Source organism: Apteryx mantelli, chromosome 1, assembly GCF_036417845.1.
Source record: "Apteryx mantelli isolate bAptMan1 chromosome 1, bAptMan1.hap1, whole genome shotgun sequence".
NCBI classification, from domain to species: Eukaryota; Metazoa; Chordata; class Aves; order Apterygiformes; family Apterygidae; genus Apteryx; species Apteryx mantelli.
Window position 1 is genome coordinate 8,061,822 of NC_089978.1, and position 26,615 is coordinate 8,088,436.

Genomic DNA, 26,615 nt, shown 5'->3' on the forward strand with positions numbered 1-26,615 from the left:
TTTGAAAGGTGCTTGGATGCTACAGTGATTTGGCTTCTGTCCATAATGATGATCATGTAATAAATACAAAAAATAATTATTCATGACGGTGTCATACTGTGTTACATAGATTAACTTTAAAATCTCACACGTCATTGCTTCAAGTATCAACTAAATATCCATATCATGTACCTAGGGTTGTGTGGCAGACACGTGTGCAAGTTCTGGTTTATTTAACGTGCTAGTGAAAGTTCTGGGCAGAGGCCAATGCTCCCATTTTTTTTCAAGGGGAATTTGAAGTATGAAGTTAACACTTTACAAAGCAATCTAATTGTTCCTGTTTGATTCTTGAAGTCATTGCAGTAGTTGTATTTCACTTTTCAGATATCATACAAAAATGAAAAGTGAAGTTCTTGGACTTCGGTTTACTTTTTAGTAGTCTAAAAGATGCATTTAAATGAATTGTCATCCACATGACTCAGTCTCAGTATACCAGTTGGCAAAGTGTCTGAAGGCTTCTTATCCCCCCCCACCCCCCCCCCCCCCAAAAAAGAAATCTGTAATAGGTGGTAGATGTGAGGCAATTTCTCAACAGTGGTTGAAAGTGGAAAGATGTATGAGTTGTGGAATTTAGGTGTGACATTTTGGTGGTGGAACCCATTACAAAAAATTCCATTACTCTAGTTTTAACATACTTTAGTGGTTTCATAAAATTCTTTTACAAGCTGTTGAAGATCACTGAACTTAAGATGCTCTAGCCCTGGGGTTAGAGGAGGTTGAGATGGCTGATTATGTTTGAGTCTTAGACAGCTTTGGCAGAAGTCACTTAGCATGACAGAGAACTTAACTTGCTAAATTAATTTCTTTTCTATAAAACTAAAAATGTAGAGTTCAGCAAACTTTCTTGATTTAGCTTAGTCATATCCATTAAATGTGTAGCAAAGCTTTTGTAGTGGTTGCCAGTTGTTAGCATTTTCCTTGTATTGAAAATTATTTCATGACGTTCAAACAGTTATCTTAATTTGTCTTTATAGCACATCAAAGCTGCCAAATGATCTGCTTGATTTGCAGCCAACTTTTCATCCATCTGTGCATCCTATATCTGCTGCTCCACAAGTAGGAAGTACCTGGGGAGGTAAGGACTGTAAATTGGATGTGGTTCTAGTTCTTATGGCTCTACTCCCCTGAATGTTTCTCCTAGTGTATGGGCTGTTTATTCCTTAAAAACAGAAAATTTACTGGAAACCTTATGTTGAATTCAGCAAAGACAAGCTATGAGTGGATCAAGGGAATGGAAAAAATCAAATCCAGGTACAGATTAAAATAATGCAGATGCCTGAGGTGATTACAAAGGGTTTTGATAGGAGAATAATTGGTAAAAATGTACTTAATTGTTGACTGAGTCAACCTCATAATTATTCTCCTCAGAAGCGAGTCATGTAGCAAGCTAGAGGAACTTATCTGTGAGAAGTCATAGTTCTGTGATGATGTCTGTCAGCCCATGTGGCATACTGAACTTGAGTACAGAATTTTTAAATGCACAGACTTTACTTTTTTGGTCTAAAACAAGTTAACAATGTTGCAGGTAGTAATAGAGAACTGGGAAAGGAGGCAATTGCTTGGCAAATACACATAGAAAGTTTTAAAAAAAAATCAAGAATTACATATTGAAAACAAAGGCACCTCTTTGAAATATAGCAGAGGATTTTGGATAAACTGTCATTTAACTACAGAAACAAATTAGAAAACAGCTGTGCTGGATCTGTAAGTGAAGAGATGAAGTTAAAAAAGAACTTTCCCCCCTGACACTTTTTTTCAGAGTAGCCAGATTAGCATTCTGCTTTTGCTGCAAGGAGGAACTGAATGAATGTTAGATGATCTTACTGATGCAGGCAAGTCTGTAAAACCAGGGAGGCGAGGCAAGAGTATTCTCGAAAGTCGTTAGCCAGATTATTCATTCAAGCGCTATTAGAGCATTAGTCATGTACTCAAAGCTTCCACTTTTTCTTTGCTGCTTTGCAATGTTCTGGAATACTGTGGGTATAGGTAGCAGATACTGGTTGCTTGCGCTGTTGGTTACACTGGTGGAGGATTACTAATGTCTTTAAGGTGTTTCTTTTTACTTTTCTACATTAATGGCACTTAGTAAAATAGTGAACTTTGGAACTGTGTGGCTACTTCCAGGCTGTTTTCTGTAAATCGGAAACTTGTTAAAATACTTTCTTTTGTGATGTAAAAATGGAGTTGCTGGCATCAGAAAGTCTCATAGGTGTTGGAATGATACTGTTTTCTGAAGTTTTCCTTCACTATTTTATTTTATGAGCTATAGCTTTTCCAAACATCTTTCTGGTTAGCTAACATCTTCATAATAAGCGATGTATGTATTCTACTTTTCTATTTATTTTTGTGTCCTTGCACTCTGTGTACCTTTCCGCATTTGTTTGTAGGGAAGTTGCACAGAATTTTGAGTGATGGGGCAATATTAATTTATGTCATAGCTTCAAAAAGTGAATAAAAGTAGTTTACCTTGTCCTTTAATTTTGCTGATCAGAGCATCTTTTCGAGAAGGATGCAGTGGAGAGTGTATCAAGTTATGCATACAAATTTCAGTGTCGAAGAAGCTTAGCATTTAGAAATGGAGAAGGATGTTTTAGCTCATCTTGTCTGCTTTCTGGAATATATCTTCTGTTTCAGCTCATCTTAATTATCTCATGGGGGGGTGAATAGAAGGGAAAGTTACTGTCTTCACAAAGGTCACGTCACAATCTAGTATTTCTTTATTTACAATCTGAAATTCAGCCAGAAAGTCTGTCTTTTTTCCAGTGTTATGAATTATTCCTGGTAAAAATTCTTTAGTCATTGATGTATCTGCTTACTATTGATACATTTCTAAAAACTTCTAAGATTTAACTAATCGTGAAGATTTCAGATTGTCTGCTGAAGTTTAGTTAAGATTCTGGGATCACTATTTTTGCCTTACCTTTCTTCCAAAAAAAGAAAGAAAAAAAAATCAGTTTTACAAACATGAACACTCACTTCACATAGGTGAGGTAGATAAGAAGTGCTTTCCACGTTTTACAGATGGGGAAATCTGAGCAATTAACTGACTTGTCTGAAGTCATACGGCAAGTCAGTGGCAGAGCCAAGAATGGAACCTGAGCTGTTTCCAGTCCTGTGCTCTAACCACTGCACAGCATCCCTCCCTTAGGTAATTTTCTGACATGATGGTGTTTGTATTTGGTGTATACGGTGACTTTGAGAAGAGTATCAAACCGGGTACAAATTGACTTGCGATGGAATGTAAGCCTAGAATTAGTTACTATTTAATAATTTTACGCAGCAAATCTTAGGAGTGTAATGGCAGATTGAACTGTTACAAGGGCATTATATTTGGGTTGCTTCCTTTAAATTTCTGCTTCAAAAAACCTTAATGCTCAGGAGGTTAAAGACTCCCAGAGAATGTGTTGAGTTATGTAATTGTGTATTTTCAATTTACTTTTTTTCAAGCTGTAAGAGTTGTCACAGGGAGAAATGCTTTGTCATTGTTCTCCCAGGTAAAATGCTAAAGGTAGGAGTTTGCAAAATTCAAATGACTTTTAAACACACCTGAATCATTAATGGCTAATTATAACCTGAAGGTGCAGAGTGATTCCCACTGGTGCAAACAGATGCTCTGCATGTTCAAGGATGGGCTTCGGTCTTAGAAAATTTGAGGAACTACTGTCAGGAGAGACAGCAATTTCTTAATCTGTGTATGCCAGGATATAAATTACCCAAACCCAATTCATTTTTTTCAGTTGCCTTTCTTATGAGCTTTGGAAATTTTTGAGACCCAGACAAAACTGAATACGCTGGCTAGAACCAGTATGTCAGGAGACAGACTTGCGGAGAATCTGAAAACGCATTAGAATACCATGATGCTCTTATAAACTTAGAGTTGTATTGTGTTGTCCTGCTAGTCAAAACACATGAAATTCCATATCCAGCTTTGGAATTTGAGAACAGAGGGTATCTGGTAATTTTCCTGTGGAGTGCACATGTAAAATAATTCCGGTGGATAGTAGTTTCAAGAAAATATAGCAAAACTTTCTTTGTTCTTTTTTAACTTTTTTCATATTGTTTTATCAAAGTTGTTTGTCTGAGTTGTTTGAAGACCATGCCTGCTGTATTTGAGTTGGTATATTTGCCAGTTACCAATTTGTACCTAAACTTCGGAACCGAAACAAATAGGTCCGCTGGGAAATAATCACAGCTTGAGCTGTCTATTTTTGGATTTTGTGTCAGTTATAAGGAAAATCAGTAGAATCAGAAGAATGTGAAGCAGCAACCGAAACAGCAAGGATGAACTGTTTGATGGATAAACTGACCTATCTTATTGTCAGATCTGGTTGTTCTACAGCTTCCAAAATAGCATTCGTAGCAGAAAACAACTATAAGCAGTACCTGTAAGCAAGGAGTCAGTGGCAGATGATTGGCAGGTCCACAAGTGCAGTAGGTAGTAATATTAGCCTTTAAAAAATACACAAGACAATACGAGATATCATACTGCTGTTGTATCTTACAATACAGTATTAATATATGGTGCTTATCCTTTACTCAGCGTTGGCTGTTTTCATTCTGCCGATTGAATGACTTATAAACTACTTCACTTATTCTTGAGACGTAGCCAAGCAATCTGGGAGAAGAGTCAGCTCTTCATTGTGTAAGATACCTTGAGCTTACAGAAAATCAAAGCAGATATAAGACTGCAAAGAAAACTGCATTTATGGCTTCAAATTTTCATGTTCTTTAGGGCTTACAGGTGACTGAAGGCCACCTCTTATCAAGTTGCATGGGATTTATAGCTAAGAACCAAGTGGTCGGATTTGGGCAGGGAAATATAACTTGCAGCTTGAAGCTGCTAGCTGCATTGTGGCAGTATTTGCAAGAGCTGTGGATGAAATCGGTAATCTGCCCAGCAAAGTTGGAGGCGGGGGGGAAGTTCTAGAAACGGAAGTACTTAAGGAATCTCTCTCACAGCTGTTATTCAGACAGTCCAGTCCAGTGGCATTGCCCAGAATAGTAAATTGCAGTTCTAGCACTGTGATAATGCAAAGCCATGTAAGGGGCTACATAAAACTCTTGCTAATCTCATTAGGGAGTTTTCACTTAAGATTCATGTGCAATGAAACCAGGCAGCTAAACCACACTGCTTTTTCTCAGTAAGTGATTTGATTCTAGCTGCCCCTCCTATCTTAATTATTTACTGGATCTTGGCGTATAAGAATATTGTAGCTCGGCAATGATATCCCTCCCCAAGAAAACTTGGGACTCTCCTATATATCTCTGGAAGTCACTCACATAAACTCATGTTTTCCTCCTTCCTCTGTACTGTCTGACAACAGTCTTTAGTAAGGAGCATTGGATTGCTCGCTGACTGTTGTCCCTTGAAGAGGAGAGACTCTACTTGCAGCTAATGGCACATCTATAACAATTTTGTTGCTGATGATGCTACGAGCAGTGAGCAATGTGCTGTTATCATGGTACCTCAGTGTATTCTTAGCTCTAGAAAATTTCATGGTGTTTAATGAAATCCAATAAAAAAAATCCATAAACACAGTTCTGACATTAGTAGAAGGAAATGTACAGGTTAACAGCTGCATTCATTACATATATATAAAAATAGTTTTAATAATTATTTATATTTATTAAAAGAAATAATCTTTTAAAATATATGTATTTTTTAAGATGTCTGTAGGGTGGTGTTGCCTAGAAGCCTCACTTAGCAGTTGAGGTCCTGTTATGCTAGGAGATGCTCACTGTTCCAGAGAACTTGTTTTGAGTGTCAGGATACGAATGAGTGAAGCAAAAACTGATTGGGTCTGCTGAGAGATAACATGTTCATTTTCTTTATAAAACATACTGTGGAAAAAGCATGCCTTATAAGACCAAGATGATATTAATTAAAATAACTGTTTAGTTAATATTGGTAGTATTTTTCTTGAGCAGAGAATGGATAATTCTGGACAATTTTGGATTAAACAGCTAGGTCATCCCAAATTTAGAGGTGTCAAGAGAAAACTGTACTTCCTGCACTCTTCTAAACTCTTCTTACTCCTCTAGACCTGAGAAGTAACATGCAACTAAATCCATCTCCCTTTTCTTCTCTCTCTTGCTCTCTGGAATTGAACAGATCCTTTTTCTGCTACTGTTGATAGTGTTGATGATGCCATTCCAAACCTAAATCCTTTCCTTACAAAAACTAACGATGCTGCTCATCTGTCTGTGTCTTCTGATGTATCTACTTTCACCAGTAGGACACCCACACATGAAATGTTTGTTGGTAAAGTACCGTTTTAAACTAATTTCTTATTTTCTTAAACTTTTAAACTCATTTGAGTTTCTAAAGTATATTTGTGGGGCTTCTCAGAAATTAGGACCTAGTCATTTGGGGCTGGTTTTGTTTTGTTGTAGAACTTGATTTAGTAGTTGTGCCAGGAACATAGTGTTAAAATCCTTGCTTGAATACCTAGCTGGTATTCTTGCTATACATATTCTTGGAACATGTAAAGAAACATAGTTACAGTAGAAGCAGTTGTGTCTGAGTGTTTCTTTACACAAAGAAAATCTCTTGTGTTTGGGGGAGAAAAAAGGAAAGAAAATGCTGCCTTTGGTGTTCCTTGGGTTATGAAATTCTCTTTAAACATAGGAGCTTAGTCCAACTCTTTTGGTAGAGGATTTTTTTTTCCCCATGATAGCAACAAAACTGATCAAAAGCCACACGTTTTCTGGTACATGGTCTACTCAAACTCATTACCTAATAGGCAATCACCTAATGACTCGCCTCTTTAAAACTGTTAAACTTACTTTTGAGGTGTTTCAGCATGGCTGTCATTATAAACCCTTCTAAAACATCTGTTGGTGAAAGTACATAGTAATTGGATTACTTTTCAGTCTGAAGAGTTGTTAGCTTTCTTAGAATAAGAATCAGATTAATTACATGTCAGTTCTGTCTTTAAGTGAGGTTAGATTTGAAGACAGTCTTGTCTTCCTGCACCAAAATGGTTTTCACTTTGCAGTTTGAACCCCATTAGAATTGCTGTCAGAAGTCTCCAGACTCCCTTATAACAAAAGTAGAGATTCATGCCACCTAAATTTTGTCACCCCAGCTGACTACTTTCCTTGCTCCTCTCCGGTTAGTGGAGAGGAAGAGAGACAAGAGCGTTCAGAGTGCAAGGACTCATGTTGTGAGCTTCTCTCCCGAATTCCCAGGGAAGATTAGCTGGTGGAGGCAGTAACTTAAAAATATGTTAAGCTGGTACTACTACATGATAATCCCGTCTGTGCTTCTAATCAGTCTTTCCTATGCTTGCGGTAAAATTTGTATGGCTGCATGCAAACATGGAACGATCATTTAAGATGCAAGTGGTTTTTGTTTGTGGTTTTTGTTTGTTTTTAGGGGGGTAGGTTTTGGGAGGGTTGTTTTGGTGGGGCCAGGAGGAAAGTTGGTAGGGTTATTCAGTCAGTTTGTTCCACAGTTGCACAAAAAGCTGTGGCCTTGAAGGGCTGTGAACAAGCAGCCTGGTGGGTTTTTGTGAAGCTCCCAGCTCGGTGTAGTATTCTTCAGACTACAGCCTCAAAGTGCCTGGAGATGGACAGCCTGAACGCATCACCTTCCCTTCCAAAGTCTCCTTGTTAAGATATATAACCAATTACTGTAATTTTTGCTGACAAATTGATCTGTGAAATGTAAATGCAGTTTTAGTTTCTAGCCCAAAGTGCTATGATAATGCAAATGTGGACTTAAAATAATTCTTTCTGGTTCTTTAGATCATTACAATCCACTTACTGAACTAAATCCCTTTGTGGCAACCAAATATGAATCCACTGTTGGGCTGTATCGTTGTACTTCAGGTATAAGAAAAATGCCTTGAAGCTTTTACACTCGTGTCTCCCAAGGGTGTAAAACATGGCATTTACTTTGGAGGAGAAGAAAAAAAATTATGTTTATCCTATTATAGCTGTAATTTTGAATCCGTGCTTTTCCCTTTTGTGTTAGACAATGTAAACTTGTTTCTTACTGTATGTCTGTATTTGATTCTTTTGCTTCCATGTTATTTGAGTATACGTGGTTTTATAGACTAACTTTGAGCTGAAATTAAATTTTTTTTGGAATAGCAAATAAACAGTATATCTTGGTTCTCTTTCCGTAACTGTCCCTCTTCTCCTTTCCTGGCTTTTTCTCTTTTGTGATATGCCTTGTCAGACTCTTTTTGTGGTCCTCAAGCTTACCCTAATGCTTCTCATTTCCGCAATGAGCCTTCTTCTGTAGCTGGTCTATTTGGAGGTAGGTAATGGGCTACAGTCTTACCACAAACACAGATATTTGAGTGCGTTGTGTACCTAGAGCTAGTAGGTATACTCGTTAGCTACAGAAGTACGTTTATCATGTTGGCGCCCACTTTGATTCACGTAACGCTGCTTATGCGAGATGTTACAAATGGTATACCTTTTTTTCAGTCTGCACTAGACTAATGCTTATTTAGCCTAAATGTAAAATGAATACCTCCATTTTGGGGTCTCATCTAGTTTACATATTGTTACATACCAGATGAAAGACTTCCATGTTATCAACATCTTCTCACCTTACTCTGCCTTGTTGCCTTAAGATAAAGGGTTTTGGATTTCTCACTGCTTCTGGCATTTTTGTTGATGCATTACATCTCTCCTGTTGTGTTGCAAAGCTTTGTATTAGTTTAGTGCACTGTTTAAAGATAACCTGTAAGTTAAGGCAGCTGATAATCAGTTGTGCAGCTATGTAATGCCTGTGCAGTAACCCGGTACGGTGCTGCTTCAGGGCTACCATGCTGATATTTGTTAGGTGGCCTGTGGCAGGTAGCTCTCCCTGTTCAGTCTGGTTTAGGTAGCTTATTAACTTTGCTGCTGTGCAACGTTTAGGAAGATCCTATGTGGTTTGTGGAGGAGTTGATGCTTCAAGGCACTATAAAGTCACATTTTGTTTTAGTGGCTTTGAATAGAAACTAGCTAGACCAGTTTAACGAAATGATTAAAAACTGTGATTCTGTAGTTTGTTGCAAGTATAAAAAATAGAATGATTACTGCCTGTCGGTTCCCGTTGTTTCGTTCTCTCAGTAGAACTCCATTTAAAAATACTGACTTCAGGGCTAAAAACAGCGCTTTTATTTTGCACCTTTTGAAATACCCATGTTAGACAACATGCTCTGAATTGGTGGTAGATAGAAGCAGGATTTGTTCTCTTCACACAGACTGACTCAAATGAGTCCTGTGTATTGCTTTGTCTTCTGGCTTATCTTACCTAGTTATCTTCATACAGCTTGAAACATCCTAAAATATGAAAGCAGGGGATTGGTTTGTAGCAGTTAAGTCATCAATTTTTTAAAGAAAGATATGAGCTATTATAAGTCTGTTTATACAGATGTGATTTTAAGAGCACATCCCCATCAAAGGAATTCTCATCTGCAGTTCAGGGTCTCTGAAGTGGTTTGCTACAACTTGATAGTATACATGCTATAAAGAGACTCATTTTGTTTATCCTCTATCTTTTCCCACATTAGTGCTTCCCTTATCTTGCTATACAGTGTTCAAAGTTCTATGATTTGTCTTTAATAAAAGGTAAATTGTTTAAGTGCTTAGAGGTGGTTGCCTTCAAGCTGAGAGGTGGTTGCCTTCAAGCTGAGAGGTGGTTGCCTTCAAGCTGAGAGGTGGTTGCCTTCAAGCTGAGAGGTGGTTGCCTTCAAGCTGAGAGGTGGTTGCCTTCAAGCTGAGAGGTGGTTGCCTTCAAGCTGAGAGGTGGTTGCCTTCAAGCTGAGAGGTGGTTGCCTTCAAGCTGAGAGGTGGTTGCCTTCAAGCTGAGAGGTGGTTGCCTTCAAGCTGAGAGGTGGTTGCCTTCAAGCTGAGAGGTGGTTGCCTTCAAGCTGAGTTGTAAGTTCCTTTGAGACAAATAGGATTGGAAGGAACAGGTGATCCAAATTCGGTTCTTCTGTGAAGTTTATATTCAAGAAAGCATCCTATACTTACTAATTTTTAGGTGAAAGGAAGATAGTAAGGCTGAAATGAGATGCTGTCACAGCAAGCTGAAATAAACACCAAAAGTGTTCTTCGTTGGTTGTTTCTGCCCACCAAAATATTTCACTGTTGAAGTAATTGTGATCCTTTTATTTCTCTGTACTATCAACGTTTCTGTTAGAAACCAGAAAAGCTGCTTTTCAGATTGCATTGCATTTTTTGATGCTTTTCATATAGAGGAATAACCACAACTGTAATTGCCTGAATATCAAGATGTTCTACATGTTCTAAGCGTGTGTATATATAAAAATCAAAAAAAAAGATTTTTAGAAACAAATCAATATTCATTTTTGTACTGCTACACCACCAACTTTTGGTGTGATATTTGTGTTAAACTTTGTAACTCCCACTATCTTGCCACTAGCAACTTCATTGCTAAATATGGTCTTCTGCAAAATGTGGGTCCAAAAAAGCTTTATTATACAATTATTTGTGATAAATTATTAAATTATTAATTTAATATATTTAGATTGGTATTAGCAGTATATAATGGAAGGCATTATTAGTTGCTACATATCAGTGAGGCATCCTGTCATAGTGTGGGTCTTGCTCCAGATGTATCTAAGAAAGAGCTACTCAACTAATATAATAGATGGAAGGAATAATCTTCAGGCAGGTAATTTTGAAAAAGATTGTAAACTTGGGGTTCTTTTCCTGCAGAAGCACGGTGTTATTTCTCTGATAGGTTTATTGTGAGTAGCTGGAAAAAGAACGAGGATTATATGAATAGCTAGACTAAAGACTTAGCAATGGAAGGGGAAGGGAGAGAGAGTCTTTTATAGTCCATTCGTCCTGTTTCTTGAAACAAAAACTTTCTTTGGAGGAGTAACTTTGAATAAACTGCTTCCTGCTCTTTCCCTTACATACCTTTCCATGTCAGGGAGTAATCTGGGCCTATCAGGTATTTCTAATCTTTCTGCAGTACTTAAATAATTGCACTTTTCTTTATGCAAGATAAGCCAAAAAAAAAAAAAAGGTGGATTAATGGGAAATACTGTATAAAAAAATTTAACCTTTTTTCTTTTTCCCCCCCCAGGGTTCACTCCTTCTCCTGTTGCTCAGCCGCAGCCATCAGCTGGCCTTAATGTTGACTTTGAGTCTGTGTTTGGAAACAAGTCTTCTAATGTTGTTCTAGATTCTGGTGGTAAGATACTTACTCAAATAGATGACATATGTCCTTTTTCTTGTTCTTGAGGTATAAAGCTCTTAATTTGTATTTACTCATACTGCTGTGACAATGTTCCGGCTGAAGAAAGGAAGGCTGACTTAAAAGGTCAATAGCTGCATTCTTCATCCATATTTTTTTACTTGATAATCAAATAACGTTTCCTTGCTGACTACTTCTATATGAACTGTGTTGAAATGTTTACGTTGATATCTTTCACTTAAATCTTTTATGCATGTGAAACTTTACACAGTGAATAGCCGCCTTTTGTTTTTATGTGCTGTCAACTGAAATTAAGTCTGCATTTGTAAAGTGTGGTCGCAAGAGGTAGAGGTAAAGCTGCTTTTTAATTTTCTACAGCTGTGCAACATTTGCTATTTCTTATTTTTTGAATGTAGAGATTATTTTCAGAAAATGGTCGTGTAAGAGAAATTGTCAACCATACACAGTTAATTAAAATTGCAATCATATCAAGTACCCTTTTTGTCCTTTTGAACATCTGGAAAGTAGATGTTTTCCGGTCTTTTGACATTGCTTTTTTGACATTGGACTCTTCTGGGGCAAACCAGAAATCTGCAAAAAGCAAAAACATATGCATTTTGATAAGACTTAAATTCTTTAGGTCTTTATTTTTTTGTTTTGCATTTTGATTGCTTTGTAGTCATAGTGGATCTATTCCATGTAAATCCATTGAATGTATATTTAGACTAGTTAGAATGAAATCCCCAAATAGCTATTTCTTTCTGCAGTAAATATCACCTTTATCCAGAGGCATAATTGTTTTAACCCTCTTGTGTATTGTAGCATTACTAGGTTAGGTTTCACATTTTAACCTTTGTGCTGAACTTGCTTTCTCTTTAACTGAATGTGACATCATTCATGGGCTGCTTATGGTTTAAGTCACTTATTTTGTTTGTCATTCTAAGGTTTTGATGAGTTAGGTGGTCTCCTAAAACCAACAGTGGCCTCCCAAAACCAGAGTCTTCCAGTTGCCAAAGTACCACCTAACAAATTAGTGTCAGATGATCTGGATTCATCTTTAGCCAATCTTGTAGGCAGTAAGTATTAAACACTAACAGATAAATACTTAATTATTATAAATGAATAGAATTTCAATAATATCTTTTCCTGCTTTGTCACAGATTTGGGCATTGGAAATGGAACTACTAAAAAGTGAGTATTCCTTATCAAAGTTGCAAATCTTGACTTTCTTGATAATAAAATTTTATGAAAGTACAGGTTCAGAGCCATAAATAATGACCTAATGTTAACCTTCAGAGCACCTGATTGGAATAGTGTTTTTGTTTCTCAGATAAGATGCAGTGAATTGTCGACGGTTGTTTGAAAGTGGCCCTCGGCTGAGTGGTGGTGACAGTGATAATGGACAAGATGTCCTGATTCCTGTCTCCCATTCCTTTCAGGCTTTGTATATATTTAGGAAATCAGTCCATCAAAATGCTTCATTGTAGTTATAGGTAATCATAGCACATCTTTTAAATACGAGTACTTCTGTGTGATCTGGAGCTGCAATACAACTGTTTAGAGCTGTATTAATGGTTTTGGAATCATAGCCTCAGACTTGTGGTTGACCCTTAGAGAAATAAATTTCAAAGCCGAGCCTATTCAACAACAGCTATCCCTGGGGAACTGCTGCAGTGAACATCTTCTCTAGCAGGAAAGATGAGAATGTGACCACCATATTTCATTCAGGTCCGTGAGGGCAGCGTGTGCCAACTTTGAAATCATCCAGAAATCTAGTATGCAGTTACTCCTAACTAAACTACCTTTGCGCAAGAGAAGCGAGCTAGATTAACTTACCTGGGGAAGTCAGTTCTGGGGAACTTAATTGAGCTTAGATGAAACTGAAGTGGTCATGTTGGATGTCTTATTTCAGCTGAAACAAGTCATCATAAGACTTTTTATTTTAACTCCTTTGTTAAATGAGCTTCTTCACTAACAAAAAAGAATAGTGTCACATTTCCAAGAGGAAATGCTTAATGTTTATCTGAGGGAGATTTTTAAGCAAATCCAGTATTTTCTAATGATTCTTAATTTTATTTGAAGTGATGTGAATTGGACTCAGCCGGGTGAAAAGAAACTAACAGGTGGTTCCAACTGGCAACCCAAAATTGCACCTACCACTGCATGGAATGCGCCAACATTGGTAAGCAAAAACACATTTTAAAATAGCGAGTTCTCTGTGATTTAATTATACAGACTGCTATGTAGCAGAGAAATTTGGAGATGATACGTAGTCGCAGTGAAAGAGCAGTGGAAAATTGAATAAATGGTCATTTTGAGATAAGTAGTGCTTGGATTTGTTTTTCTCAGATGTGCAGTTAGAGTAAATAGTTTACAATGCAACGTGTAAGTTCAGCGGAAACTTGAGTAGTACTTGAACATCTTCTCTTCTAGCTCCCTTTGTATTTCACTAAACTGGCATAGAACTGGAAATCTAGTGGTGTGTGGGGCTACTTTACAGTCCAGATGAGTGGAAGTGTGAAAAGCATGTTCTTAAGGTACATTAGGTTATGTCAAACCTGTATTACATGATGAGTTAGCTTGCTCTGGGGTGAGAGTGGGGTGAGAGATTTGTCTTCTGATACCTGTGGGGGTGTCTGTAGTGATGTGGGATAGCTTTCTTAATGTAACTGCTGCTTTCCTGCATTGATACGTGGGCTTATTTTTAATGCGTGTCAATTTGGTCATCAGCTGAACTTTTCCTATTTTATAGCACTGGCAGCATGTCGTGTTGGTGAGGGGTTTTGTTGTGTTTTTCCTGAAATGAATTGCTCTTAATGTATCTGTTAAAATGAAGGGTAAGAGTTTATTTGAGTAGTTTTCACAATGCTAATGGAACATTTTCTACATGTGAATCCTACTCACGCTTTCACCGATTACCTGGAGAATTGCACACTGACAGCATACGTAACAAAAAGTTCCCTGCAGTCTGTTGCATCTGACTCTGAATGACTGGGGGAGGCTGAATTGACAATTTAATACAACACGGCAGATTTGGAAAGAGAAAGCTCATCTCTCCAGATCTGCTACCACTTCCCTAAAGGGTGGCCCCTGTGAACTCAGATCTCTTACGTAGGGGGAAATGTTTGGGGACATCACTGGAATATGGGTAGATGTTGTAGAAACTGTAATTTACTCACCTGCTTAGTGACTGGTGGTTTGAATTTACTTGTGTGCTTGATCTGTTGAATAACTTGTCTTGTATATACATCTTCTTGTGATAAGTCATTGCCTTTAACAGCTTTTGTTGTTTAGAGATACTGTTGGGATGTTTCTCTTCCTGTGAAACCTTTTTATTCAAAAGTCTTGAAATAAAAGTAATCTAGGAAAAAAAAAACACTTTGTTTTGCTCTGCTGGTCTATTTATTGTGGACTTGCTGCTGCTTGCTAAATAAATATGCTTTTGAAAACAAGGCTTTCTTGTCTTTGGAAAAAAGGCATATACCAAATAAATGGACTATGCAAAACAGAATTCCAGACCTATTAACGGTGACAGTATCACAAAATGTGTGTTGCCTCAGTAAATGACTTGAATTACAAGAATGTGTTGGGGTAGACATTTAATGTACTTGTGAACTAAAATGCTATCTGTGTATATTCTGTTGTGTAAGTATTTGCTTCTAATCCAGTGTTATTGCATTATGTAATTGTTTTCCCTGGGAAATACAGAATGGCATGCATTTTCCACAATACGTAAGTGAAACAACCCGCAGCCTTTTTGCAATCAACTGGCATGCTGATATTAACCACTGCTGTAGCAGAATCTCATAACCTTCTCGCTATTTACACATTTCTCATTTTAAAAATCTTTGGTGTGCCGAAAATTTGAGCTTTTCCTAGCATATATGAACTTCATAGGTGTTCTGCAGGCTCTTGACTCGAATGATGGCATGGGAAATACCAAAATTATTTTTCCTTGCTTTAAACTGTACCATTTGCTGGCAGATAGCTGGGGTGTGTGTCTGTGCTGCCTTTAATGCACTTGGTGAATTTTGAATGAAGATAAGGTGTTTGTGTTTGAATAACTGCATGAAATCTCACAGGCTTCTGTTATTCTTGGCACTTGATCCACATTTATGGTAGATCTTGGATTTTTATTTTTTTTTAGTGGGGAGAGACCAATATATCATTAGTACTCACCTAAAATAAGCAAATCCATGCTGACAGTTTACAAATGGCAAGCAATAAATAACCTGGGCTTGCTGTCCGAGGAATGTAGTCTTTCATATCAAGGGCTTTTTTTGTTATGGCAACAGTGATATTGGTCTTTCCCTGTATTCTGTTTTTATTGCAGGGTAACTCTGTAAATAAAGGATGGTAGGTCCATTTTCGAGCGTTCAAAAATACTTATAGTCAGCATATTTGTATGTGTGTAGGTGTGGGTACACAAAGAAACGTAAAAAAACCCAAAAAATTAAAATATTTGGATAGTAAACAATCTAGGTAGTAAACAATCTAGATAATTTTTGATCAGGGATTATTTATTTTTTATAGCAGTTAATGCTGGCAACATTGGCCACTCTCTGTGAAAAGGCAGCTGATACCTTGGAACTGAATTCAGGAGCAGCTTTGCTGTGTCCTATTCTTGGTGTTTATCTGCTTCATTGATCTAATATTACGAATATTCTGTTGCTTCCCTGTTTGTGTCTTTCCCGTATCAAAAAGCTGCATATTCCAAAAGATATATATTATCTTTGTTTGTCCTGTCATGAACTGTAATCTCTACAGCAAAGAACGTGGGAGTTAGACTATTATTTTTAAAGAAGAGACTAATGAGGTGGAGTGGATAGACAGCAGCAAGTTACCTGAATATTTATAAGCACCAAATTATAGTCTGAGAGAACTTTTTTTGTCCTTGTAAAAGTGAATACGAATTTAGAAAGTGGATGATAAGACTGTAAAACAAAGAATGTGCCTACGATGTGAAGAACTGTCTTTAATGTATTTTTCTACAGCTTCTTTCTAAGAGTTATCAGCTGTTTTTACATACTTGTTGCTAAATTGTTTACAAAATGCAGCTGCAGCCCAGATTTTCTCTGACAAAAAATTTTTTGCAACTTTTATAAAAGTTAACTTAGGTTGAGGTTAATACAAACACATCTGCAAAACATTAAGAGGACTTTTAACCTATTTGAATTGAGTGTGCTAACTGCTGTACTGGGTGGATGAGAGGGAATGTAAAGTAGCAGATTCACGTGTTCAACCTAGATATAAACTGTTCCTGGAGCTATGTCCCCTCTGGCTTTAGTGAGTGATACCACCGTAGCTTTAGAACTAATTATTTATCCTATCGTCTAGATTTACTTTGAGGTTGAACAAGAGACAAGCCAAGCCGGTTATATTACCATTCCAACCGTTAAATGTTAGAGTTGCAGTTATGCTGAAGCATGGTAGGAAAATCCCCGTAGCTCGTACCTGTTGGCTAAAAAGAGGAGAACTCCTGTAATATCTGCAAAAGCAATGGTAATTGGGCCTTTAAGTCTTTAAAACTCCATCTCTTGAGATCCCTTGTGCACTGTTACTTCTGATTTTGAAAGTTAAATGCATATCTCCTGTGCTTCAAGACATACTTCCACTTCCTGAATCTTTTCTAAAGTATTTCTCTAGATGTATCATAGTGTGCTCTTTAAACAGAATACTGAGAGAATTGTAGTTGCCAATTTAGATTAGTAAACCAGAACCCTAGCACATTAATAGTAAATATATAATTATACATTTGTCAAAATCTTCTAGAGGCTTTAGTTTAGGTATTATATTTGATCCGAGATAATTTGGATGCACTTTAACACAAGACTGCAAATTCTATTAAGCGTAAATTCACTCTTTGCTATATTTGTGATTTATGAAGTGCTGCAGCTGACTCTTGAAAGCAGTGTGTCACTGGTATGCAGCTGATCCCTTCTTTCAGTTCACCACGGTTTCTTTTTGCACTAGGCACCACCTGTAATGGCATACCCTGCTACCACACCAACAGGAATGATGGGCTACGGGATGGTAAGTAGGACTTCCTAAGTATGATTTGATTGCTTATAGTATGGAGAACACTAAGTGTGCTAGCAGTCATTTTTCTGAACTGTTTTGCTCAAGTCTGAATTTCAGCCCCATTGGTTTATTCTTCACCAAATCATTAAATTGCAGTTTTCTGCAGTAGTGTAGTCTGGTTTTATCTGAAATTCAAGTCTGCCCGTTCTTTGCTCATCTACTCTTTCATTAACTTTTTTTTTATTCAGACAATATCTATTCTTGGTGGGCTTTTTTTGGTGTAGCACCTAAATACAGCTACATTCACAATAGGAATATTTTACTGGTGAATTGAAACCATCCTTAGATACTTGCTCCTAATCTCGGTGAAACTTGCCTGTAATGATAAATGCCATGAAACTGCCAGTTTGTGACACTGTTGTGTGTTGTGGTGTCAGCTGAGAAATGCATCTCTTTCTGAACCACCCATACCAGAAGTCCTTTTACATGGACCCAACTTTGCTTTCTGTTGCTCTAAATAACTGTTCAAAGTCTTGATCTTATCTCATTTTTTAAAATATTTCTGAAATGATGTGCCTTAACTCTTCTTTATTAATGTGGTGGTATTGATGTAGCAGAGCTGCGCTGGGTGAATAAGGGGGAAGAGTTTTCTTAGAACAATTATTCTGTTAAACAGTTTGCAGATCTATATAGTAAAGACAAACTAAAATGCTTCATATAATCAAATCAGGTTCATAATTTGTAACTTGTATATGTTCAGTAAGTGAACAACAAAAGCTCTTGAGGGTCTGTTTGGAGAGTCTCTCGTTTCCTGCTACCCACCCACCAACTCCTGTAGTATGTTGTGTACAAAGTCACTGTAGTTATTCTAAACTACCTTCAGTGCTGATTCAAACTTAACCTGCACAACTTTGCCCTGAAGACAAGAGGAGCATTTCCTTGGTTATTTTGATTCAGCTGTGGATTGTGTCGCTTTCACCAGAAGTTCTGTAATAAGAGCTGGGGAAGCTAACATCTTCTGTGTTTAGAAAGTAATCCTGTGTCTTTCCTAAAGCAGCTCTCACCATGAGGTTTAAATGCTAATATAAAATGGGAACTGGAATTGAGAGAAGCCATAGCTCTATTGCTCTGACTTGAGTTGCTATTACTTGTTCAAAAGTATGCAACATGTGAGCAGCAGGAGGAGATCGGCTGTTGAAGAATGGCCTGTGAACACCGGTGGGCTTTATAGCTTATCCTGAAAACTGTCCTGCCTTGTACAAATGTGTTTCAAGACATTTAACACTAGGGTTCTCTGAAATTTTGACCCATTTCACAGCCTTTGTATCCCCCCCCCCCCCCAAAGCACTAGTATGTTCCATAGGGTTCTAAACATGGCCACCTCTGAACGGAGACCTAGTAGCAGACTTTTCTATCGGTGAGGGCCTGCCGGGCAGGCAATCTGATTAGTACCGTTGTTGACTTGAGTTTTCCCTGGCCGTTGCTTCATTGTGCCAGTGGTTATTTTACCTTACTTTTGTTGTAGGGTATTTTTCATCAGGGTCAGTCTGGTGAATGAGTTCACCATATGGTTGTTGGAACAGCTGCTCGGTGTGATAAAAGGGGTACTAGGATTTGTCAAGGAAAAGCTGCTTGGAATGGGGACCGCTTCACAGCGCTGCTGCTGTATATCAACCTAAGCCTGGATGAAATACCAAAAGCAGCAGCAGAGATGAGAGTCTAAGTAAAATTAAACCTTACTTCTAAGATCATTAATATGTGTTAAACTCTTAGTTTGGCTCAGCCACAGTGTCAGTAACATTTTAGCTTTATTGCATAATGAATTAACATTATTTTTACATACAGTTTACTTATATGTATAGTATATGCATGTAGTTTTCAAGTTTTCTTGAGGTCTCGGCCAGCTCTGCATTGATACTTGTAAAACTCGTCTTGTGCTCTCAAAGGCATAGAAAGGGAAGTGTTGTCAGACTTCAGTTTGGGGGCACAAGGACCAGCAAAAATGCTTGTGTTGAGGCATTTTAGCGCTCCAAATTTTCTTGGGGCAGGAGGAGGCAGCAGAAGATTAACTAGACTCTGTCCTTAATGTGAATATTCCTTAAAAAGGTTGTAATTTCCCTTCTAGTAACCTTACTTGCAGAATACTTTAGGAATGTGTTTGTGGTTGCATATATCAAATATGAACGAGACTTTTCACCCATTTATCATTTTCCTTCTTCCCCTTTCTCTCCTTAAATACTTGTGTATTAATACTATGTGTGATCTGATGTTGTCTGGGTTTTTTTAGCCATCACAGATGGGAGGCATACCAGTAATGACACAGCCAACTTTAATATACAGTCAGCCAGTCATGAGACCACCAAACCCTTTTGGCCCTGTACCAGGAGCACAGGTGCGTATATTTAATAATTGATACTAGAAACAGATCATACGTGGTCTGGATGTGTTGAAAAAAAAGAAAATTAATATTTTCTTGTGTTGAACAAATGTATTGTGCAAGCCTGCTAGATCATGAAAGGATCGGTTCTCTGCTGCTTATTTCCAGGTTGGTGTCATAAAGTTTGTTCTATAAAAGCAAAAAGGATAGCCTTTAAGCCTTTCTTCCCCCCGGGAAGCGTGATTCTGGGAACATGACTGCCTTCCTCAGTGCTTTAGCAAAAGGATAGTACTAGTCACATACACGTGCTGTTTGCTGAAGACAGTCTTCCCTGAAGTTCACATTCTCTGCTGCTTTTCCTCTAAGAATGGCTTTATGTGAGATTGTGTTATTACAGCTTTTTCTGAATTATATGTGGCACTAGTCCTCTAACCTGTTATATTTGCGAAAGAGTTTATAAAGTAACGAAGTCTGGCACTTGCTGTAAAGAAAAAACTTCGTGTAAGCTGTATGTTTTATATTACAGCATATTGCAGGGGACAAACAGGACATATTGCCTTTGTAAGTCTACAAATGTGATAGATGGGTATGGAAAGAACATCATATCCAACTGGGAAACTTCAACCCCACACCTGCATTGCTACTACTGACTGTTCCTCAGTCCTATACCACATTGATCTAGTTTTAAGTATTATATTCTCCAAAGGACTTTATGTTCCTCACTTTTGCAGAAAATACAAATTTACAGCCTGGTAAAGATATCCAGTAGCTATACAAATCAGTCTGGCCTTTCCATATTAAGTAAGTGTGTTGTGTTAAATGGTGTGTTCCTTAAACTGCCTGCTCTTCTGCTTCTCAGGATAGATTTACAGATTCATAACCTACCTACTGGAGTAGGAGTGTGCTGAAGGGGTACTCTGATGTTTAGATTGAAATTTGAGAAGAACCAACCTTTTCAAATATTGAACTTTAAATTCAGACCTTTTCTTGTCTTGCAAACTTGAAACTCATTTTTTTCCCCTATTAACAACATGAAGATAGATTTTTCTTAGAAGAACTCAACAAAAACTTGCACGCTTTCATACTATTTTCAGAAAATATTCAGATCACTTAGGAGTTTGAGGCGGTCACATTTGTGAAGTGTAGTTAGAGGTAGAGTCAAGTTCAGAGGGCAGGTTGGAACGCCAGTATTAACCATGTGTATTTTCACTTGCCAGTTAAATGGCCTTTGTCAAAGTTCATAGGGTACTTCATGATTTTATTAAAAAAGTAACGTATGGGGACTGTATCGTGGTCTTACGAAGAGCTCTGTTGTCTTATTTTTGACTGCAGGTAGCTGTTTAAAGGAATGTATATATTTAGGTATATTTGGGGGGGGGGGAGAATGCCACAATGTGTGTGTTTAAGGGAAAAAATGTGTATGTGCACTGCACGACTTCCCTACCACTGAATTCGGACATGTAACTTGAACTTTGCTTCACGCATGGTGTTGCCTGTTGATTGCATAAGAAGTGTAGGTTCTTCCCTTCTGAACTAAACCTTATTTAAATATCCAAATTAAAGCTTATGAATTCTCAATAACAGCATTTTTTGTAAATTAAATCTCCTCAGTGACTGTCTTTCATTATTATATTGATTTCTGGTGACCTGGGTTCATCTTTTTTGGGGCCTTCTGTGGAGGGGAAAGAACTGAGCCAGTAGTTTGGAAGGGTCGAGAGCCTCAAGCCTTTCTCCAGTGCCTTAATCCAATCTCTAATGTCAGTGGTTGTGTTGCATGCTGCCAGTGGGCAGTATGTCCAGCTTCTTCCCTAAAACAGAGCCTTATGGATGGACCAAAAAAAGGCTTTATCCAAAAAGGATGCTGTTAGGTTTCTTGAGCTAGAAATGCGGTTATCAATTTACTTCCTCTTGGACTTCTGAGAGCTGTATTGTACACTTACTGTCACTTCAGGTGAGTGACTTGGTATTTTTATTTTCATGGGGCTTTTATACTGTTTCAAGGAAAAACCTTAGTGCTTACCACGCTTAATAACTAGAGAGCAAGTGAGATCCTCAAGAAGAAGCATTTTCTACAGTGCCCAGAACATCAGTTTGGAAATGTCCCTTTAAAAAACTTCTGCCTGCTTGGCTCACCAAGTAATTCAGTTATGAACAGATAGGTAGGTCTGAACGATTAGGTGAGGCTTTCTGCTTCATTTGATGTTGCAGGGCTTGGTCTAGGTTGAATCTCAGCTGGCTGTCACAACAGGTTTGATTATTACGAAAATTACTTCTACTGAACACACACTGTTTGTTTGGTTCAGCATTTACTGTGTGACCTGGAAGGTTTCCCCTGAGACAACCAGTCTACATTCTTGCAGCTGTTAAGTTTTCAGAGGTCTAATGCCAATAAAGCATCTTAAATAAAACAAAAGCTGTTCTCCTTTCACAGTAGAGATAGGATTTACTAATCTGTGGCCACCGAGAGGTATTACCATGTTATTACATTGAATTTACTGCATGCTTAACTTTGTCATTTGTATTTTTTTCTTCTTTGAAATCACTTATCTTGCATATTAAAGTCAGTAATAATTGTTTTTATCATGGCGAAATAGCAGGCTTTCTTCATCATGAAATATATGGTGCTACCCAGAGCAATGAGAATGGTCTGCGCAGTGTGACTAAATTATTTTAGTTGAGTGGCAAAAAAAAGGGAAATTAGGGGTGATCGTGGTGAAATCAGTGGTCCAAACAAAATTGAAAAATAGGCAGAATGATAGCAGGTACAATGCAGTGCAGCAAATGCAGAATAGCTGAAACAAGCCAAGTTTGAATGATGTACAGTTCACTGGAATATAAATTACCCTTTGTAAGACCTGGGTGTTGTAATGGACAATAGCAGTACTTGCATGTTCAGCTCTGCTAACAACACTGATTTGGTAACTAATATAAAACGATATAAAACCGACAAATCTGTGTTATGCCTTTGGCTGTAACAGATGCAGGTGTGTTTTGTGTAGAATGGACACAGCCTTAGGAGTGGAAGCAGGTGGGTAGTGAACATTTTAAATCTTAAAACAGACTTAAACTATCCTGCTTATTGCTAACATTTATATGAATTGTAACACCGTAATTGTTAACATCATTGTAAATGCTCAAATGAGTAAGCTGCTTTGAAACTGTGGAAGAACATGCTGTTAGCTTCAGGACAGATGGATGCCAGAAAGCAGACTTTAATGTGCTAAAAGGAGCACCCGTAACCCTAAAACATATGCTAAAAGAGCCTGGCAGACTTGTTTAATGAGAACCCAGTACCTAGCTAAAGATCTGAGTCAAGATCACACTTACGGACTGGTTGTTTTGTGTTACTTTAACTGATTCTGGGGAGTTTTTCGCCTTTGCTGGAAGCGGTGAGAAGTGACTGCTGTTGGAGAGGAGACTAAGCTTTGGTCTGGTCCAGCACGGTACGTCATGTCTCAAATGACACGTGCGCTGGGCAGGAAGGGGGCCGAATCCACAGTTCTGATCCTGCTAGTGCTAGAGAAACTGGCGGCCAGTGCGGTAATCTTAAATATGCTCCTCCTGAGAAAACCACCAAGGTAGGTTGTAGTTTTCAAAAATGTTTATAAGCAGTCTTAGATGTACTCCACTAAAATAATTTAGTCGCACTAAGTATTCTAGATATAGTCCCCATAGATATTAGATGCAGTGTAGGAAATCATGTTTAACTGTACTCTTCAGGTTTTTTCTATTGAGCAGAGGAATCTTGTTACAATATGTATTTACTGTAGGATCCTGCATCTGAATTTGGCTGGGGTATCTAGGAAGCAGTATTGTCAAGTTTTTTGCACTATTTAACCTGAAGAGGCTTCCTGAAATTTCACCTCTATTTCTGGCTACGTGCTAGCGCTACATGAATGACAGAGCTTTAAACCTACCAGTCTTCCACACTGCTTTCAAACTGGGACATTACTTTGGACTTGGTATCAATTGGAGATTTGCCAACTCAATTTAACAGGGTTTTTAATTTGTAACTTTTTCAGTAATTTGACCACGAAGAGGAGGAATGTGTCATGAAATGGAGTCACAGCGGGCATGCCTTGCCAAAGCTGCGGCTCTGTTAGGCTTGCTCAGTGGTCTCTTTCAAATCCTGGAGAGCGGTGGGGTGTGGGTGAGCTACGGCTTTCCAAAGGGAAGGACCGAGTTGAAAAGGGGACCTTCTGACATCCCTAAACTGCTTCTCAAGCACTTCCCATTCTGTCTCATGACTCTTCATAATCTGCTTATGGGGACTGGATCTGAGTGCCCATAGGTAGGGGGCTCTGGGGAGGGGGAGCACAAAGATTTCAATCCAGATAGGGAGTATGGATCCTAAATAAGCTCTCCGTCTCCCCCTGTGATTTCTGGGATACAAACATTAATGTGAAAACTTTAAATTTGCCATGGCAGTATTTACATTCTGGGCACTTCTGCAGGCAGTCCCCATAACCATGTTCCCCGTCATATATAGGTTGGCAGACATTCAGTGTTTCCAATGGAAATATGTCTTCATACAGCAGTTTTTGCAGTGGGTATGAGGTGTAAGTATGCACTGGTTATTAGTGACTCTTACAAATAAGCTGTTAAGGTAGTGGAACCAAAAAGGGAAAAACTGGACTGTTTTATTTGCAACTGCAAAGACATGCAAGTTCTATGAGGGGAGAGGGCAAAGCTGATTCAATAAAGCACCATTTATAACTGAGAAAGCACTGACAGAAGAAAAAGGGCTAAAAAAACCTCAAGAAAACAAAGAATAGCTCCTGCTGCTATTACAGCTTGCACGTTATTGGTCCCTTCCAGCAGCAGCTGAAGTGCCGCTGTCCCCACTCAATATGGGTGCAAGATGGCTGGCAGTAAGTGTGTGCTATTACATCATAAATTGTCATGTGCTTTAAATAGCTCAATGTGTGGTCTGGGTGCTTTAAATACCTGGCTATAGGACATGATTTTTGTTAAAATGTAGAAATTACTGATCTGAGCCTTCTGTTCTCACCTCAAAAGCAGCAGTTGTCAAACTTTCTCTACCCCCAGAATAGATGCTGGGTTCCCCCGCTAATCTGCAAAGCGAGTGCTATTAGCTGCCCTTCAGCCTCTTTTTATACACAGTGTGTTTTGAGGGGGAAAGAAGATGCTGAGAGGAGGCTATTTCTTACGGAGCAGGCATATGCAGAGCTGCCACGCTCTGGCCAGGCCCCCAGCCTTGTCTCTCTGTGCCGGTACATACTTCTAACAGTAGAGCGGGAGAGTGCTAACCCATTTCACAGGAGTGTCAGGCCTAATGTTTTGTATAATCTTTTGAAGAAAACTGCTGTGAAGGTGCAAGGTTATTGGCTTATTTGGCAAAACCCAATCAGTTTCCTTTCAAGAGGGACATGTCCAGCTTGTTCTACATTACACCAACCATTGAAGAGGCTTTCCGTTTTCCATATGACCAAACACCTTGTTTTAATAGTTGATTTCTGCCCAGTTTGCCTCTTAACCTCCCCTTGTCCTTTCATTACACTTTCAGCTTTCATATTCTGTCATTCTGAGACCTTTTTTCTTTTTCTTTCCCTTTCTCTGTCGTCTTTCCTACTAGCTGTCTGCAGCATCCAGCCCTTCCAGTCAGAGTCCTCACAGAGCCTCAGGAAAGGATCCCTTTGCAGAGCTCTCTCTCCAGGATTTCTTGTAGAACAACTTAGGTATTGTCCGTTATTCTGGGGAGATGCTGGTTTTGGTGAGATGAAACGCAGATGAAAGTTCTAATTCAAGCTTTATTTTTTTTAGAAATGGCTCTAGTCATATTAATAATAAAAAAAAGTCATGTTGAGTTGGAAGCATTGTGGAAGTGACTTGGAAACTTTGTGTACTTAACTGCAACAGTTTAAAGGCCTGATCAAGTAAACTAGTATTTTGCTTCAGTCCCTTGGAAATAAAGCCCAGTAGTTCCTTTCTGAGCTGCAAGAACTGGAGCACCTAGTACTTGCTGCAGTCAGAGAGAAGGAACTGCTGTTACCTGGTATTTACCATTTCATCAGGCAAATGTTTAGGGTTCATGTTCAGCAGCATGGCTGTTTCTGACAGCCTACTTGCACACTTAACCAGATGGCTTAAGCAAAGAATTTACTTTATGCCCAAGCAGACATTTGGTTTCATGTGTGTAAGAGTTAACTTTTTTGGTACGCTGTGCACTGGAAATCTTTTCAGTGTTCATGTGTTTATCAGTTGGGGGTGGGGAGGTTTAAGTGCTAAAACAAGTGGAAACCATGAAACACTTGAAGCATAATGCGTAGCCTTTCATTGCACAGAGCAGTTGGCTTTTCTTCATGTACTTCCTCTGGATCAGAGAGAAATGACCTTGGGTTCTTTTGGTAATCGTGTTGAGCTGTGCGTTATATTACAGCTGGTGACAATATTGTATGGATACATAGGTTTTTTCATTGCTTTACAGAACAGCTTAATGCAAACAGATGTTCCGAAAGCTGGTACAGTTGGAAAAATGTCCTCGTGGCTTTTGGTTGTTTTTTCTGACCCTAATTTTGTATTCTTGTTCAAAACTTCAGAACTTCTGGTAGTTTGTGTGTTTGAAGAACGAAAATTTTCGAAGAAAACAGGTTTATAATGACATCCTCCCTCTGGTTATGTTGAACTCTAAAGTTAACACAAGGGTTTTCTAATCTTTACAGATTCAGTTTATGTAACTGTTAGATGGAAGAGAAAGGAACAGTTCCAAAAAGATGTGCTCACCAGTAAACCCTACTTCCAGGAAAAACTGAACTTCAGTCTTTCAAACTCTCCTCTTCCATTAAACAATGCAGTAAAATGATGAAGACCAATGAAGGAACCTGGGACAACTCCATAGGAAAGCATCAATACACAGTGTGAAGCCAAGAATTGCCATGAATTAAGACTAAGATCTGTTTTTTGTCCTGGTGACTAATACATCAATACTTTCAGCTTCTAATAATATCCATAATCAGTAACATACAAAGAGAAGCCTTTATTCTG

General features: G+C 38.3%; 1 protein-coding gene across 1 annotated transcript in view; it reads left to right on the plus strand.

The window, feature by feature from the left end:
• PICALM (phosphatidylinositol binding clathrin assembly protein) overlaps positions 1-26,282 on the plus strand; it is a 71,387-nt gene extending 45,105 nt beyond the window's left edge. Inside the window, exons 12-23 of the mRNA XM_067315014.1 lie at positions 1,014-1,114; positions 6,152-6,301; positions 7,789-7,872; positions 8,225-8,305; positions 11,102-11,209; positions 12,157-12,288; positions 12,373-12,403; positions 13,295-13,394; positions 14,921-14,944; positions 17,186-17,245; positions 19,521-19,625; positions 25,207-26,282. Of these exons, the coding sequence (XP_067171115.1) occupies positions 1,014-1,114; positions 6,152-6,301; positions 7,789-7,872; positions 8,225-8,305; positions 11,102-11,209; positions 12,157-12,288; positions 12,373-12,403; positions 13,295-13,394; positions 14,921-14,944; positions 17,186-17,245; positions 19,521-19,625; positions 25,207-25,299 (1,069 nt within the window). The 3' untranslated portion in view covers positions 25,300-26,282. The remainder of the gene's footprint in view (positions 1-1,013; positions 1,115-6,151; positions 6,302-7,788; positions 7,873-8,224; positions 8,306-11,101; positions 11,210-12,156; positions 12,289-12,372; positions 12,404-13,294; positions 13,395-14,920; positions 14,945-17,185; positions 17,246-19,520; positions 19,626-25,206) is intronic.
• Positions 26,283-26,615: the final 333 nt, after the last annotated feature.